Consider the following 18,652-nt stretch of genomic DNA (forward strand, 5'->3'; position numbering starts at 1 on the left):
GCATGACGTCATTATAAATACTGACACTAGCGTTTAGCTCTTACAGGCCAGGCGATCTTTCAGGAGGGCAGTTGGCGCCAGGTCGATGGCGCTCTTGTTGTGGCAGTTGAGGAAGTTGGGGTCGGCTCCGTGGCTCAGCAGGAGGGAACACACCTCCACGCGGTTCTTGGACGCCGCCTCGTGCAGCGGCGTGAATTGCCACAGATCCGTCACGTTGACGCAGGCGCCATGCTGACGGCAGAAAACGAGGAAATGAGTTGACTGCGATGCATAAATGTGTAGTCATTTTCTGACCCCCCACCCCCACCGCGAAAAAAAACAACAACAAAAACAACAACAACAACAACAAATTTTATAATTTTTCTATGATGGTTTGCGACGTCGTTTAAAAACGAGAACGCTTTTGCTAGTACGCCAAGCCATGAACGACAATAAATCCCAAACTGAGCTTGTCATAGAATGTTTAATCTGATTTTACTGATGAAACAATAACATCTTCGGGATTTAGCCTCAGCTTTATGGACTTCGCTATGATTCCTGTTGCACATGACCTCTAAAGCTGTACCTTCAGGAGCAGCTCGGTCACCTCGTAGTGGCCGTACGAGCAGGCGTTATGGAGAGGCACCAGATCCCTGGGAACATACAACGGGAAGTAAAACACCCCTGCCACCAAAAAAAGTACCTTACAGAGTCCCTCAAACATCTTAGGAACCGTTTTGAGAAACATTTGTCACTTTAAAGAGAAGCTGCAGGCGATTGTACTGGCTGTAAGAGACACACTGTTGTACCCTTTGTCTTTAGCGTGGACGTCAGCGCCGTGTTGCAACAACAGCTGCACCGTCTTCACACGATTGTAGCCTGCCGCCAGATGCAGGGGCGTCGACTGCAACGAAGCCACGAACGAAGAGTCAGAAATTTAAGATTCCCTACAAGGATACACCAAACACCAAACAACCCTACAAGGATACACCAAACTCACTAATTTTTACCCCATTTATCTCCTAATTTTCCTAGTGGAAATACATCCACTCAATCAAAACGAACCCTGAAGCGTTGTTGCTTACGTCCGTGGCTTTGACGTACCTTTCTCCCGTCGCTGGCGTGACAGTTGACGTTCAGAGGCGTGAGCAGGCTCATCAGCTTCTCCTCGTTTCCACTCCTGCACAGGAAACAGATTAAAACTCGGAATAAAGCTCAGGAACGTTAGAGTCAGGAATTACCGGATGTAGTGTTCTTATTTATCGATAGAAATATCGAGGCGACGGTACCTTGCGCTCTCGAGGAGTTCGTCTTTTCTGTACTCTCCTGTGTGGGGGGGCGGGGGGGGGGGGGAAGCCAAGGGGTTAGTTTGTGTTTTATGTCCAGTGACTTACATAGAAAAGCTTTGCTTAAACAATAAAGCTGACAAACAGGTTTAAAGAGATGATTCTCTCACCGGTCAGGACCGCCTTAGCGGAGGTCTCGGCTAGATCCAGCGGCGTTCTCCCGTCGGTGTTTCGGACGCTCGGCTCGGCTCCGTGCTGCAGCAGGACTGGCAGAAAACATCGGGGACAATTAGACACAAGAACAAACAAACGGTCTCGTCTGCTTCGAAGGAGCAGATCATCCTCATTAACAAAAGTAGCAGTAAGAACTCATACTGGAGACTTTATAGTACAGAGACTATTGATTAAGAAAAAAACGAGTAGAGGGAAAAAGACATGATGGAGGGTTTTTTTCTTTCTAAAAAATAAAGTCATTTATTTGCACTCTCAGGACCGTCGACCCAGGTCTTAAGTCACTCTTTACCGATGCAGACGTCGATCTTGCCCTTGATAGCTGCCTCGTGGAGAGGAGTGTAGTTCCAGTTGTCTCTGGAGTTGGGGTCGGCGCCATGCCGCAGTAGCTGGTCGACCACTTCTGCATGGCCGAACGAGCAGGCGTTGTGGAGCGAGACGAGGCCTCCGTCATCCCGTGCATGAACATTAGCCCCGTGCTGCAGGAGGTAGCTCACTACATCTCTACGACCAAACCCTACCACCAGAGAAGAACACGAGACGGTTAAAAATATATCACCAGGGATGTGGTAGCCTAGTGGTGAAGGTGTGTTAGACTAGTGGTGAAGGACTACTGATCAGAAGGTCATGGGTTCAAATCCCAGGTCCACCAAGCTGCCACTGCTGGGCCCCTGAGCAAGGCCCCAAACTCTCAGTTGTATATATTGAAATAAAAATGTAAGTCATTCTGAATGAGTGTCTGCTAAATGGCAGAAATGTAAAGGGAATTGAACTGATGACATAGTGATTCAGCTCAAAGCCGGAACTGCTTTCCAAACTCCCATATAGTAAATAAGTTGCAAGATTTAAAGTATCAGTTTATATAGATATATGTTTAAATGTCTGTGATTTGTCGCTGTATAAAGGTGCAGTATATTAACACACAACCGTGATGATGTTTGTAGGTTGTAGTTGTAGTTGTTGTGTCACTGTGTAAAGGTGCAGTATATTAACACACAACCCTGTGATGATGTCTGGAGGTTGTAGTTGTAGTTGTTGTGTCACTGTGTAAAGGTGCAGTATATTAACACACAACCCTGTGATGATGTCTGGAGGTTGTTGTTGTCATTGTGTTGTTGTGTAAAAGTGCAGTATATTAACACACAACCCTGTGATGATGACTGGAGGTTGTTGTCGTTGTTGTTGTATAAAGGTGCAGTATATTAACCCTGTGATGATGTTTGTAGGTTGTTGTGTCACCATATAAAGGTGCAGTATATTAACACACAACCCTGTGATGATGTCTGGAGGTTGTTGTTGTATAAAGGTGCAGTATATTAACACACAACCCTGTGATGATGTTTGTAGGTTGTTGTTGTTGTATAAAGGTGCAGTATATTAACACACAACTCTGTGTTGATGTTTGTAGGTTGTTGTTGTTGTATAAAGGTGCAGTATATTAACACACAACCCTGTGATGTTTGTAGGTTGCTGTTGTCGTTGTGTTGTTGTATAAAGGTGCAGTATATTAACACACAACCCTGTGATATTTGTAGGTTGTTGTTGTTGTTGTGTTATTGTATAAAGGTGCAGTATATTATTAACACACAACCCTGTGATTATGTCTGGAGGTTGTTGTTGTCATTGTGTTGTTGTTTAAAAGTGCAGTATATTAACACACAACCCTGTGATGATGTTTGTAGGTTGTTGTTGTTGTTGTTGTGTTATTGTATAAAGGTGAAGTATATTATTAACACACAACCCTGTGATGATGTCTGGAGGTTGTTGTTGTTGAATAAAGGTGCAGTATATTAACACACAACCCTATGATGATGTTTGTAGGTTGTTGTTGTTGTTGTTGTTGTGTTATTGTGTAAAGGTGCAGTATATTATTAGCACACAACCCTGTGATGATGTCTGGAGGTTGTTGTTGTTGTTGTTGTTGTATAAAGGTGCAGTATATTAACCCTGTGATGATGTTTGTAGGTTGTTGTGTCACCATATAAAGGTGCAGTATATTAACACACAACCCTGTGTTGATGTCTGGAGGTTGTTGTTGTTGTTGTTGTTGTATAAAGGTGCAGTATATTAACCCTGTGATGATGTTTGTAGGTTGTTGTGTCACCATATAAAGGTGCAGTATATTAACACACAACCCTGTGTTGATGTCTGGAGGTTGTTGTTGTATAAAGGTGCAGTATATTAACACACAACCCTGTGATGATGTCTGGAGGTTGTTGTTGTCATTGTGTTGTGTAAAAGTGCAGTATATTAACACACAACCCTGTGATGATGTCTGGAGGTTGTTGTTGTCATTGTGTTGTGTAAAAGTGCAGTATATTAACACACAACCCTGTGATGATGTTTGTAGGTTGTTGTTGTTGTTGTTGTTGTTGTTGGTGTGTTATTGTATAAAGGTGCAGTTTATTATTAACACACAACCCTGTGATGATGTCTGGAGTTTGTTGTCGTTGTTGTTGTATAAAGGTGCAGTATATTATTAACACACAACCCTGTGATGATGTTTGTAGGTTGTTGTTGTTGTTGTTGGTGTGTTATTGTATAAAGGTGCAGTTTATTATTAACACACAACCCTGTGATGATGTCTGGAGTTTGTTGTCGTTGTTGTTGTATAAAGGTGCAGTATATTAACACACAACCCTGTGATGATGACTGGAGGTTGTTGTTGTTGTTGTATAAAGGTGCGGTATATTAACCCTGTGATGATGTTTGTAGGTTGTTGTGTCACCATATAAAGGTGCAGTATATTAACACACAACCCTGTGTTGATGTTTGTAGGTTGTTGTTGTTGTATAAAGGTTCAGTATATTAACACACAACCCTGTGATGATGTTTGTAGGTTGTTGTGTTATTGTATAAAGGTTCAGTATATTAACACACAACCCTGTGATGATGTTTGTAGGTTGTTGTTGTTGTATAAAGGTGCAGTATATTAACACACAACCCTGTGATGATGTTTGTAGGTTGTTGTTGTTGTATAAAGGTGCAGTATATTAACACACAACCCTGTGATGATGTCTGGAGGTTGTTGTTGTATAAAGGTGCAGTATATTAACACACAACTCTGTGATGATGTCTGGAGGTTGTTGTTGTTGTTGTATAAAGGTGCAGTATATTAACACACAACCCTGTGTTGATGTTTGTAGGTTGTTGTGTTATTGTATAAAGGTGCGGTATATTAACACACAACCCTGTGATGATGTCTGGAGGTTGCTGTACTGACCGGAGGAGAAGTGGAGCGGTGTGGACTTGCGGCCCGCGGTGTCTCTGCTGTTTACATTCTCCGCCGTGAGCAGCTTCTTGACCCGCTCCAGGTCTCCTCTTCTGCAGGCCTCGAACAGCTGCCTGCCCGCTGCCGCCTCCAACACCGCCGGAGAACCGGAGCGAGCCGAGCAGCGCCGCATCGACATCCGCTACCCAGTCAGCGCGTCAGTCAGCACGGATAACGTTCAGCACCGAGACCGAGACGCAGTGACGGTAAGTAAACCTCATTACGGACCTAACGTCCTAAAGCACGGTGCAGAATCCTGTAAAGCCCTGTAATCAGACTGCGGCGCATGAACTGATCCTCTTCATCTCCTCCACTATTCCTGCTCTTCCTAACACACACACACACACACACACACACACACACACACACACACACACACACACACACACACACACACACACACTCCTGACATGAAGCTGCTGCTGCTGCCACCTATGGGATTATGTAATATTATATATCAATGTTTTTTATTCCATATTTATATTTATATTACTATAATACACTATACTATTCTGTACTGTATCATACTAGATTTGTATTTATATTGCTGTACTATTCTGCACTGCAATGCAATGCACTGTACTGTACTATATTATATTATATTATATTTATGTTACTATACTATTCAATAGTATAGTAACATTAAACAAAAGAGGAGTAAATCAAGTGTCTGGGTACAGCAATTTATTCATACAACACATGGTAAAGTGTCTGAATATGCCATATATTCACTCAGTATCCAATATGCCATATATTCACATATGTATTATATATTCCAATGTATTACGTACACTGACTGCAGCGGACCAACTACTAAAAACCCTAGGGAAGTGAGGTATTTTCCTGCATCCTTATTACTTGACTACACTTATATCTATCCATCCATTTTCTGTAGCGCTTATCCTACACAGAGTTGCAGGCATCCAGGAGCCTGACCAGGTGACCTTGGATAACCACACAGACACATGCAGACAGTATAGAGATGCAAATCAGCCTACAACACATGTCTTTGGGCTAGTTGTGGGAACTGAAGAACCCAGAGGAACCGGCTCAGCCTATGTTTTAGCACCTGATCAAACTAAGCTGAATTTTAAGCATGACTGGTTATTTATTAAACCTCTTTAACTGCTGTATTTTTGATTAACAACAGGCACGAGGCAGGAATACAACTCGCATGGGATGCCGGTTCATTAGAGGCCATAGGGCAAGATGTCGAACTCACAATCTTCCGATTTTTAGTCCAACACCCCAACCACTAGGCTAATCCACCCACCAATGTTACTTTTTGGGGCAGTGGTGGCTTAAGCGGTTAAGGCTCTGGGTTCAAGCCCCAACAATGCCAAGCTGCCACAATTGGGCCCTTAAGCAAGACTCCTAACCCTCTCTGCTCCAGTGGTGCTGTATCATGTCTGAAACTGTGCTCTGACCCCAAACTTACGTGAAAAAAGAATTTCACTGTGCTGTATTGTATATTGAGTACAGCAGTGATAGTGTGTGTTTGTACGTGTGGTTCGGACACAGCAGCGTTATTGCGCTTGTGGTTTACTGGTTACTTTATTACAGACTTCTTGGCACACCCTGAATCATTTGGTGGCCATCTTGTCATCCTCCATGTGTCTGACCACAGGAATGTGAGCTGGAAGTTTTTAGACTTTTGTCGGGAAACACGCCTCTGTGTCAGCGTGTGTTATACTGAGAACGAAATAATACAAATAATACACATCGTTTAAAAGTAAAGAACACTTGCAGAAAAAAAGCAGGTATTCACTTATTCACTTTCTAACTCAGCTAACAACATATTTAAAAAAAAAAAAAACAAAAAAAACATATGTATATATAAAACAATACTATATAATTAGAATTTTATATACCAAGAAGTGGGGGCATGGTGGCCTCACACCTCCAGGGTTGGGGGTTCGATTCCCTCCTCCGCCTTGTGTGTGTGGATATTGCATGTTCTCCCCGTGCCTCGGGGGTTTCCTCCGAGTACTCCGGTTTCCTCCCCCGGTCTAAAGACATGCATAGTAGGTTGATTGGCATCTCTGGAAAATTGTCCGTAGTGTGTGAGTGAATGAGAGTGTGTGTGTGTGTGTGTGTTGGCACTCCGTCCAGGGTGTATCCTACCTTGATGCCTGATGACGCCTGAGATAGGCACATGGGTCCCGATGACCCGAGAAGTTCGGATAAGCGGTAGAAAATGAATGAATGAATAACAAGAAGTTTCAATTATTTAATAATATTATTATTGCAATAATTTCTCAGGAAAGATCTGGCTATGGTTCTGAATAAATGAACTGAATGAAACAATCATGAAACTTTAATACTTTAATACATCAGTGATAACGTGTGACAGACAGGTTGATAGAATAAATCTTTTATATCTCTATTATACAATACAACATTTCAGAAATGTTATCATGAATAAGGGTTTTTAATAAGTTTTACCTTTTGTTAGGACTTTTTATACATTTGTATAATATCTAATAAAAGTGTATAATTCATTTGTTAGCTTGTTTAGTATAATGCTAGTTCAGTCATTAGCCTGTTTATTATAATGCTAGTTTAGTCATAAGCTTGTTTGCTATAACGGCTAGTTCAGTCATTAGCCTGTTTATTATAATGCTAGTTTAGTCATAAGCTTGTTTGCTATAACGGCTAGTTCAGTCATTAGCCTGTTTATTATAATGCTAGTTTAGTCATAAACCTGTTTATTATAATGCTAGTTTAGTCATTAGCTTGTTTGCTATCATGCTAGTTCAGTCATTAGCCTGTTTATTATAATGCTAGTTCAGTCATTAGCTTGTTTGCTATAACACTAGTCATTAGCCTGTTTCCTATAATGCTAGTCAGTCGTTAGCCTGTTTACTATAATGCTAGTTCAGTCATTAGCCTTTTTACTATAATGCTAGTTCAGTCATTAGCCTTTTTACTATAATGCTAGTTCAGTCATTAGCCTGTTTATTATAATGCTAGTTTAGTCATAAGCTTGTTTGCTATAACGGCTAGTTCAGTCATTAGCCTGTTTATTATAATGCTAGTTTAGTCATAAGCTTGTTTGCTATAACGGCTAGTTCAGTCATTAGCCTGTTTATTATAATGCTAGTTTAGTCATAAGCTTGTTTGCTATAACGCTAGTTCAGACATTATCCTGTTTCCTATAATGCTAGTCAGTCGTTAGCCTGTTTACTATAATGCTAGTTCAGTCATTAGCCTTTTTACTTTAATGCTAGTTCAGTCATTAACCTGTTTATTATAATGCTAGTTTAGTCATTAGCTTGTTTGCTATCATGCTAGTTCAGTCATTAGCCTGTTTACTATAATGCTAGTTTAGTCATTAGCCTTTTTACTATAATGCTAGTTCAGTCATCAGCCTTTTTACTATAATGCTAGTTCAGTCATTAGCCTTTTTACTATAATGCTAGTTCAGTCATTAACCTATTTATTATAATGCTAGTTTAGTCATTAGCTTGTTTGCTATAATGCTAGTTCAGTCATTAGCTTGTTTACTATAATGCTCGCTCACTCCTTAGTTTGCTAATATGCTAGTTCAGTTATTAGCTTGTTTACTATAACGATCGTTCCTTAGTTAGCTTGTTTGCTATAACGCTAGTTCAGTGTCAGTTTGTTTACTGTAATGCCAGTTCAGTCAATTGTTTGTTGGAAAAGAAATTATAAGAAAACATCTAAAAATGCATATAAGAATGCAAATTATTATTAGCATAAACAATCGCCGGAACGTGTCATGTGTCCAAATATACTTTTTGTATTATATTTTGTATATTATATATATTGTATATATTGTATTTTATATTATAATTTTTAATTAGTTTACGATTCAATTTGTAGCTATTATTAAGGTTAAGTTGTATTAGAAGATAGTTTGATAGTTCAGCAGCTATGAAAAGATACACTTGGGTTTGGAATATAACCATGTGACATAAAATTATGAAATGTTCTATTCATCTTTAGCAAGTTTTGAATGATGTATGTACAGCTATGGTCTGGAGAATACAGTAGTGGGTTACCACTAATATCTTAGAAAAGGTAAGTTCCAGGGTTCAGAATGGTGGTGGTGGAGGAGGAGGAGGAATAAAGGATTTTCCAGGAGCAGCTGGAGGTGGAGGAGGAGGAGGAGGAATGAACGATTTTCCAGGAGCACTTGGAGATGTTGGTGGAGGGGGAGGAGGAGGAATGAAGGCTTTTCCAGGAGAAGATGGAGGTGGTGGTGGAGGTGGAGCAATACTCTGTCCAGGAGGAGGAGGAGGAGGAGCACATCCCCCACCAGGAGTAGAGCGAAGTGGAGGAGGTGGTGCAACATGACCCCTTCCAGTACTTTGAGGAGGAAATGGAGAGGCTGGTGGAGCAAACTCTGGATGTACGGGTGGGGGAGGTGGAAACGAATCAGCAGGAGTCGGTGAAGGTGGTGGTGGCGGAGGAGCCATGAACTCAGTTTGGGGAGGTGATGGTGGTGGTAAGAATGAGTCTCTAAAATCATAACTAAATGGACAAGGAGCTGATGTAGATACAGCTATTGGACTACTTTGTGGAAAAATTGGTGGTGGAGGTGGAAGCCTATCGGTATCACCAAATTGTGAAAGAGGTGGTGGAGGTAGTGTGTCTTCGTAGAAACTCTGAGGCTGTGACAGGGAGGAGACTGGTGTTACTGGTGTGGATGAAGAAGCTGTGGGCTTTAAACCAACCCAGTTGAGAACCGAAGGTGGAGGAACAGCAATGCCAGCACCAGAGCTACAAAAGAACAAAGACAAAGACAAGGAGAATATATTGTGTCTTGTTCTTCGGTCCATAAAACACCAAACCCATTTCACATTACGTTTTCAAACCTTAAAATAAACAAGAAAACCATCTAAAACTTACCCAAGATGTTGCCCTCCTTCTTGCAAACTTGGCTGTTGGATATTTGTCTGTGCTTCTGGTTTCATCGATGCCTAAAGTTTAAAGTCAGATGTAAAGGAAACTTTGATATTAACCATGCATTCTTTTTCCAGAACTGAATCCAAATCTCATCACTCACGACGAACCATATTTCAGATATAAATATCCACATTATTCCACTACAGACCGTTTTCTTTCCGTCCCAGACTCCATGTCCGATCAAGTCTAGACTGGTGTAGGATATCGGGACACGCTCGTATTCGATGGTAGGTTCTTCAGGTTTTGCCGGAGGAACCATCTTCTGAACATATGGGATTTTACATGGAGCAGTCAGCACGCCGATCTCCTGACGCGCCACCTTCTCCTTGTACATGTCCACGGTCTGAGGAAAAATAATGACATTGTTCTGCATTAATTATAAAATAGACACATTAGCAAGAGTTTGTGGAAACTTGATCTAAACTTGATCACCCGCTGGACCTTTCGCATGATTTAAATTTTTTTTTTAATTATTCTTTTATCGCTGCAAGTCAGGACTCAGTAGTGTAGATAATGTAAGATGAACACATACTTACCTAATCATCAGGGTCACTGTTATATATTTAAATAAGGCAATATATCTGGTCAAAATGTAAACCTTTACATACAAACCTTAAAATCATTCCATTTTACAAGATATTTTTCCTGTCACGTCTCCTGCATTAACGCTTACCATACTGAGAATATTGACTGATGACTCCATCTGCTTCAGTTGAACAGTCTGTGCATCCAGCAGTCTCAGTACACTCGCTGCCAGTGTGTTGATTTGGTAAGCGACACTGGCCAGGGCCTGAGTGGTGAGAGCTTTGGATTCCTCCACTGCTTTTGTTGTGTCTTCCGCCTATAGAAGAGAAAATGAACCAACCCTGATTTGAAATATTTCTTTCTTCATTCATTCATTCATTCATTCATTCATTCATTCATTCATTTTCTACCGCTTATCCGAACTTCTTGGGTCACGGGGAGCCTGTGCCTATCTCAGGCATCTTTGGGCATCAAGGCAGGATACACCCTGGACAGAGTGCCAACCCATCACAGGGCACACACACACTCTCATTCACTCACACACTAACACGTTTGGTGTCCAGGATTTCGTTGTCTTTTTTTTTTAACAGATCAAATGTGTTTGGTTGTGATGGCACTAAATTATAAGCCGTTATTACATTTAAGCAATATCACAAACGCATGCGTGCTAAAGGGGAAACGGGGGGAACTGTATTCGTTCGTGACATAAAACAAGCATATTTATAAGCATACTGACATTTCACACCACACACAAATGCACACGATACAGCCAAATAATTCAGTTTTTTTTTTCTTTCTCTACGAACAGAAACAAATACCGAGGAATTTACGCTAGCTAGATGCTAGGCTAACTCACAAGGATTACTACGTTACTGCTAACGGTGCATCCTTTGACATCGAAATTGTTTCCTTTCTTCTGTATACTTCTAAATACTTCTCGTTTTCTAAAAACATCCCTATTTTAAGTCAGAAATGATATTCATTAAAATGTTTTATTCTAGGGCTCAAATGGAAAAGCGTGCGAGTACGTATCTGGCAATATGATCGAAAATAATCTTGTCATATAAATCTGAACTAATCCATTATTAATCCCATAGATTGACTGTAATCCTAATCTGAACCTTTCGTACTCACACGCTTATTGCTTCACGCTAAGGAGACAGAAATGCAGCAACTTAAAGAATTTGAAACCTTAGGATTTGAAGATAGACTTGTGCAAACATGCAATGTACAGCAATGATATGGGAAGGAAGACAAGCATGTTCAGCAGTAAGTGCAGGGCCCGGGGCAGGCCTCATACACCTCTCAGCTCTGTTCGGACTTGTGCAAACGTCCTTTATGGTTAAATGGAGAGAGTACATAAACATATCTGTAGGTAAATCTATTTTTTAAACCCTGTTTATTTATTTCCTGTAGAAACCCTGAAACCGAGGTCTTCACATGCACACTTCTTTATAATGAATACTTCTTGAGCAAGAAAGAAGAAATAAGTCCCTGATATTTATTCTTTTGCTTAAAGAAGAAAGACTTACGTTTGAGAACTTGTTTTCACAGTAGTCAGCCACCTTGTTGAGATTGCTTTGATTGTCCAGCAGAGCTTTCTGTGCTTCTGGAGCCTTTTCCAGTGTCTTCATGATGTCCTCTGTGTTGTTGTACTTCATTGCCAGTTCTGTGTCGTCAGTGTTGAGATAGTGCTTGTTTTTCTAGACACGGGTAGGTTCAATGAGACGCAGGTAAACTGGAGACGTGTAAGCTTAAATTCAGGGCTGAAAATAGGAGGCGTGTGTGGACATGTTGACTGAATTGCATCCTCACACACAGGAGAATGCAGCCTATGGGAAGATGAAGAAAGGAATGAAAAACTATTAGGAACTCGGTCTATAGGATGTAACTCAAAGGCAAAACAATTAAAGCTATTGTTTTTAAATGATTCTGATACTAAAGTGATATTAAGTGAATAAATAAAAATTAGCATATAATTCTGGAGGTGTACTTCTGCGATGTGGCCATGTGTCAATGTGACGAATGAATCACTTCACTGATTTAATGTCTTCAGGGAGAATTGACTCTTGATTCAGTTCTTCAGAAAATATATGGTCCAGCTAGACAAGTACCTGTTCTTTGGGGTAGATGAAATAAAAATTAATGAATCAATGGATCATTTATTCACTCATCCTGGTCAGGGTTGCGATTGATCCAGGTTTCATTTCAAGACAGGGTAATGAAGCAGAAATACTGACTGGGTTTGGACTCCATGCCATTGTGCATTGTGCCAACCATGCATGCACTTATCCACACTCTTGTTCTCCTTTTGGGCAATTTAGCATAGCCAGTCCACCTACTGGCATGTTTTTTGAGAGTTGGGAGGAAAACAAAATGTGGATATGAGTAACCCAAGATAGAGACCTTGGAAGCTGTGAAGAAGTTTTAATTGTAACTAGAAAACGATTCACTTACATTTTTTTTTAAACCAAATCAATTGTTTTTAGATTTTCAGTGACTGCTAAGACAGTCAGGTGGTATAAGGGGGCAATTATGGCACCAGGGCCATAATTTATATATACCACAATAATATATGCAATAAATATAACTCAAATTGTGCAGCCTCATTGAGACAGTATTATTTTCCCAGCAGTTTGTCTTCTTTAGTGATGTCATGTGCACTCACATGCATATCAACCCCCAAAATAAGTGTAATGACAAAACTATGGCAACACAGACAGGAGAAGAATTGCATTTTGGGTGTTCTAATGACATCACGTTTAAAATGAACGGACCTCCATAAAGCCTTTTGTATTAAAAACCCCAAAAGAATAGACCCATTGAGATCCTCTGTCTGTACCTGCAAGATTTTTGCGTTGTGCTGTAGACACTTGATTGACAGGTGATCCTGTGGAAGTGACCTTATATATAATATTAAGCTAACTAGTTAGCTGTTTAAATAATTAGCTAACTAGAGTAAGCTAGTATTTAGAATTGTGCCCAGGTGATTTATAGTCAGTTGTTTTGTTAAACTAAACAAGTTACTAATGTTTTCCCTTAAACCCGTTAAAGCCTCACCAGGACAAATAGACTCTTGGGATGGTTCTGAGCTGCTGAACATCACTCTGCAATAGTAATTCATAGTCAGCAGCATCTCATGAGAAATGCTCGGATATGTCAGAGTTAACAAGCTCCAGCTTCAGGCTTAAAAGTTACCTGAGTACACAGTGACAGAAAGCAGCAGCCAATCAGGGAGGAGGAGGAGGTGAGGAGTGTATGCATTTGTTCTCTTATTGGTTGGAATCTAGTAAATTATCATTGGACAGACCGTCCTTATTGTAGAGGTTTATTATGGTGGGGTTTTTTCCGCTACAGAAACTCCTAGCTCTTATTAAAGGCAGTTTCTGAAGGCTTATACAGACTTTATAGTCCCAGAATATAGAACAAACCCTGTCCCCAGAGCCAAAGCCAAACCCCACAATGGTGATCAGTGATCAGTCGCCGGGAACAAAAGTGATTAGTCATCAGAACAACGGTGATTAGTGATTGATGGTCGGGAACAACATTGATCAGTTGTTAGATTGACTATAATCCTAATCTGAACATTTCGTACTCACACGCTTATTGCTTCACGCTAAGGAGACAGAAATGCAGCAACTTAAAGAATGTGAAACCTTAGGATTTGAAGACAAAACAAGACTTGTGCAAACATGCAATGTACAGCAATGATTATGGGAAGGAAGACAAGCATGTTCAGCAGTAAGTGCAGGGCCCGGGGCAGGCCTCATACACCTCTCAGCTCTGTTCGGACTTGTGCAAACGTCCTTTATGGTTAAATGGAGAGAGTACATAAACATATCTGTAGGTAAATCTATTTTTTAAACCCTGTTTATTTATTTCCTGTAGAAACCCTGAAACCGAGGTCTTCACATGCACACTTCTTTACAAATGAATACTTCTTGAGCAAGAAAGAAGAAATAAGTCCCTGATATTTATTCTTTTGCTTAAAGAAGAAAGACTTACGTTTGAGAACTTGTTTTCACAGTAGTCAGCCACCTTGTTGAGATTGCTTTGATTGTCTAGCAGAGCTTTCTGTGCTTCTGGAGCCTTTTCCAGTGTCTTCATGATGTCCTCTGTGTTGTTGTACTTCATTGCCAGTTCTGTGTGGTCGGTGTTGAGGTAGTGCTTGTTTTTATAGACACGGGTAGGTTCAATGAGACGCAGGTAAACTGGAGACGTGTAAGCTTAAATTCAGGGCTGAAAATAGGAAGCGTGTGTGGACATGTTGACTGAATTGCATCCTCATACACAGGAGAATGCAGCCTATGGGAAGATGAAGAAAGGAATGAAAAACTATTAGGAACTCGGTCTATAGGATGTAACTCAAAGGCAAAACAATTAAAGCTATTGTTTTTAAATGATTCTGATACTAAAGTGATATTAAGTGAATAAATAAAAATTAGCATATAATTCTGGAGGTGTACTTCTGCGATGTGGCCATGTGTCAATGTGACGAATGAATCACTTCACTGATTTAATGTCTTCAGGGAGAATTGACTCTTGATTCAGTTCTTCAGAAAATATATGGTCCAGCTAGACAAGTACCTGTTCTTTGGGGTAGATGAAATAAAAATTAATGAATCAATGGATCATTTATTCACTCATCCTGGTCAGGGTTGCGATTGATCCAGGTTTCATTTCAAGACAGGGTAATGAAGCAGAAATACTGACTGGGTTTGGACTCCATGCCATTGTGCATTGTGCCAACCATGCATGCACTTATCCACACTCTTGTTCTCCTTTGGGGCAATTTAGCATAGCCAGTCCACCTACTGGCATGTTTTTTGAGAGTTGGGAGGAAAACAAAATGTGGATATGAGTAACCCAAGATAGAGACCTTGGAAGCTGTGAAGAAGTTTTAATTGTAACTAGAAAACGATTCACTTACGTTTTTTTTTAAACCAAATCAATTGTTTTTAGATTTTCAGTGACTGCTAAGACAGTCAGGTGGTATAAGGGGGCAATTATGGCACCAGGGCCATAATTTATATATACCACAATAATATATGCAATAAATATAACTCAAATTGTGCAGCCTCATTGAGACAGTATTATTTTCCCAGCAGTTTGTCTTCTTTAGTGATGTCATGTGCACTCACATGCATATCAACCCCCAAAATAAGTGTAATGACAAAACTATGGCAACACAGACAGGAGAAGAATTGCATTTTGGGTGTTCTAATGACATCACGTTTAAAATGAACGGACCTCCATAAAGCCTTTTGTATTAAAAACCCCAAAAGAATAGACCCATGTAGATCCTCTGTCTGTACCTGCAAGATTTTTGCATTGTGCTGTAGACACTTGATTGACAGGTGATCCTGTGGAAGTGACCTTATATATAATATTAAGCTAACTAGTTAGCTGTTTAAATAATTAGCTAACTAGAGCAAGCTAGTATTTAGAATTGTGCCCAGGTGATTTATAGTCAGTTGTTTGTTAAACTAAACAAATTACTAATGTTTTCCCTTAAACCCGTTAAAGCCTCACCAGGACAAATAGACTCTTAGGATGGTTCTGAGCTGCTGAACATCACTCTGCAATAGTAATTCATAGTCAGCAGCATCTCATGAGAAATGCTCGGATATGTCAGAGTCAACAAGCTCCAGCTTCAGGCTCAAAAGTTACCTGAGTACACAGTGACAGAAAGCAGCAGCCAATCAGGGAGGAGGAGGAGGTGAGGAGTGTATGCATTTGTTCTCTTATTGGTTGGAATCTAGTAAATTATCATTGGACAATGTATCCTTATTGTAGAGGTTTATTATGGTGGGTTTTTTCCGCTACAGAAACTCCTAGCTCTAATTAATGGCAGTTTCTGAAGGCTTATACAGACTTTATAGTCCCAGAATATAGAACAAACCCTGTCCCCGGAGCCAAAGCCAAACCCCACAATGGTGATCAGTGATCAGTCGCCGGGAACAAAAGTGATTAGTCATCAGAACAATGGTGATCAGTGATTAGTCTTCGACAACAACAGTGATTAGTGATTGATGGTTGGGAACAACAGTGATCAGTTATTAGTCATAGAGAACAAGGGTGATCGGTGATTAGTTGTCAGGAACAATGGTGATTTAGTGAATAGTCATTGAGAACAACTGTGATCAGCGGGTAGTCGTCAAGAACTACGGTGATTAGTCGCCGAGAACACCGGTGGTCGGTGATTAGTCGTCAGGAACAATGGTGATCAGTGATTAGTCATTGAGCACAACAGTGACTGGTGTTTGATCGCCAGGAACAACAATGACTAGTGATTAGTCTCCGAGAACATCAGTGATTAGTGATTGATGGTCGGGAACAAAGGTGATCGGTTATTAGTCATAGAGAACAAGGGTGATCGGTGATTAGTTGTCAGGAACAACGGTAATTAGTCGTCAAGAACACCGGTGATCAGTGATTAGTCGTCAGAACACCGGTGATCAGTGATTAGTCGCCAGGAACAATGGTAATCAGTGATTAGTCATTGAGCACAACGGTGATCAGTGATTGGTCGTCGAGAACAACAGCGATCAGTGATTAGTTGTCAGGAACAATGGTGATTAGTGATTAATCATTGAGAACAACGGTGATCAGTGATTAGTCTTCAGGGAAAACTGTGATCAGTGTAAGAAAAACACACTTAACTAGTAAAGCTTTAAACATCTTTAGACAGATCAGATTTATGCCGAGTTCACACATACGGCGACTCGCAACGACAACGTGAACGGAGATAGTAGCGTTTTCTATAAGAATTGCCGACTTCCGGCAACACGACAGACACAAGCGTGGCTGATCAGATGTGAGTGTTTCCACGTGAGCGACACGACGAAGTTAGGAAAAGTTTAACTTGATTCGTTATCATGTGGCACAAGCGCACGTGCTCCTTCTCCTTTATCCTGTACTAGTCATCATCTCATAGGCTTTATTTAAATGTGTATACAGTTTTGTTTGCTAATTTAACTCCTGGATATTATATTCAATTATTAGTATAAATTCTTATCTAATCAGTTCATTAGATTTAAGTTGGCAGTGTTTACTTGTTTTTGAAGTTTGATAATAAAGAGTTAATAAGTAATTCCCATCTGCTTTAAAAAGGGCCATCATTGCCTTATCATAAGCAGCATTATCTCCTGATATTTGTAACGATAAATCTGGTAATCGATGTGTGAGAAGTGCCACTGGTCCAAGGGGCTAATGAGCAAAGTCTTTCGTATTATTGCAGAGGATGTGAATAATAAGAACTTTTCAACAGACACTAGTGGGTGTGTCTTTGAGTGGTACACATGGTTCATGCCCTTGAAACATTTAATAAACACGACTGTAAAACCTGTTGTTAGCTGTTATGTTCTGTTAGCGAGATTATAAACATCAGCATTATGAACAGGAAAATACTTCTCAGAAACGCAGTCGGTTTAGCACGATCAGAGCAACCGCAAACGTTACTGCCATCGATCTTTATTGCCTTCTTCTTCTCAGATATAATTCTATTCAGCACGGCTGTATTCATCCTCCCGCCGTCTGCTGCTGATGAAGAGTGATGTGTCTCATCTTGCATGGACAGATGTGTGATGTGTTATTTTGAACAGTCTAGACTGTATGCGACCCACAGAAATCATTTCAGCTTGAAATAGCAGGAATAAATGAGAAAACAGATTAACCCACCCAGAGCAATAAATTTTTCATTTTAGCGTTTAATAACTGCCGGAGAATAGAAACCAAGCTCATGTGCGTTTGCTTTAACCCTCAGTCTAGTACAATGCTTTCATTTGCTTTAATAGAACAAGGCACTTGGCTAAAATATGATAATTCATTCATTTAGTCTGATTCTGGCTAAGAACTAGGGTTAGGGTTAGGGTTAGGGTTACATATATGCAGTAATCAATCTTGTTTTAGTCCAAAATGTCTTAAAGAGAAATTTAAGCTAAAGTATCAAAGAGTGAAAGAAAAACAAATCTTTTCCAAATTCTACTAGACTGTAGTTTGATTAAAGTACTTTGTTTTCCTCTTCCGTTTCAGAAAATCAGCCCTTACGTACGGCTTTCGCCTCGAATTTGTAAATATTTGGTCAGATGAAACATGTTGGACGTCATGTCATGTACAAGCTGTAGATAATCACTGCATTCGTTAAATGCTAATCTTTGGGTTTGCAGAGTTTTGGCCTTGGTACATTCATTCATTCATTTTCTGCCGCTTATCTGAACTTCTCAGGTGTCATCGGGCATAGAGGGAGGATACACACTGGACGGAGTGCCAAGCCATCGCAGGGCACACACACACTCTCATTCACTCACACACTCACACACTACAGACAATTTTCCAGAGATACCAATCAACCTACCATGCATGTCTTTGGACCGGGGGAGGAAACCGGAGTACCCGGAGGAAACCCCCGAGGCACGGGGAGAACATG

General features: G+C 40.4%; 3 protein-coding genes across 5 annotated transcripts in view; 1 reads left to right on the forward strand and 2 right to left on the reverse strand.

Moving 5' to 3' along the window:
- Positions 1 to 4,996, reverse strand: part of LOC113653554 (poly [ADP-ribose] polymerase tankyrase-2-like) — a 21,994-nt gene extending 16,998 nt beyond the window's left edge. For all 3 annotated transcript variants that reach the window (XM_027163217.2, XM_027163218.2, XM_027163216.2), the window contains exons 1-8: positions 4,720 to 4,996; positions 1,789 to 2,013; positions 1,436 to 1,531; positions 1,269 to 1,305; positions 1,084 to 1,159; positions 789 to 883; positions 566 to 632; positions 45 to 231 (exon numbers count right to left, since the gene is read on the reverse strand). In XM_027163217.2, the coding sequence (XP_027019018.2) occupies positions 45 to 231; positions 566 to 632; positions 789 to 883; positions 1,084 to 1,159; positions 1,269 to 1,305; positions 1,436 to 1,531; positions 1,789 to 2,013; positions 4,720 to 4,906 (970 nt within the window). In that variant the 5' untranslated portion in view covers positions 4,907 to 4,996. The remainder of the gene's footprint in view (positions 1 to 44; positions 232 to 565; positions 633 to 788; positions 884 to 1,083; positions 1,160 to 1,268; positions 1,306 to 1,435; positions 1,532 to 1,788; positions 2,014 to 4,719) is intronic.
- Positions 4,950 to 18,652, forward strand: part of ace (angiotensin I converting enzyme (peptidyl-dipeptidase A) 1) — a 40,550-nt gene continuing 26,847 nt past the window's right edge. The window contains exon 1 of the mRNA XM_047817300.1: positions 4,950 to 4,973. The gene's annotated coding sequence lies outside the window, so the exon portion shown is untranslated. The remainder of the gene's footprint in view (positions 4,974 to 18,652) is intronic.
- Positions 8,620 to 14,480, reverse strand: abi3b (ABI family, member 3b). Its single transcript, XM_047817301.1, has 6 exons — positions 14,230 to 14,480; positions 11,757 to 12,056; positions 10,373 to 10,540; positions 9,848 to 10,042; positions 9,643 to 9,713; positions 8,620 to 9,513 (listed from the first exon to the last, which is right to left on the reverse strand). Exons 2-6 carry the CDS (start codon positions 11,883 to 11,885, stop codon positions 8,826 to 8,828), a joined length of 1,251 nt encoding a protein of 416 aa, XP_047673257.1. The 5' UTR covers positions 11,886 to 12,056; positions 14,230 to 14,480; the 3' UTR covers positions 8,620 to 8,825.

The sequence above is a fragment of the Tachysurus fulvidraco genome, chromosome 8 (genome assembly GCF_022655615.1).
Source record: "Tachysurus fulvidraco isolate hzauxx_2018 chromosome 8, HZAU_PFXX_2.0, whole genome shotgun sequence".
In the NCBI taxonomy this organism is placed as follows: Eukaryota; Metazoa; Chordata; class Actinopteri; order Siluriformes; family Bagridae; genus Tachysurus; species Tachysurus fulvidraco.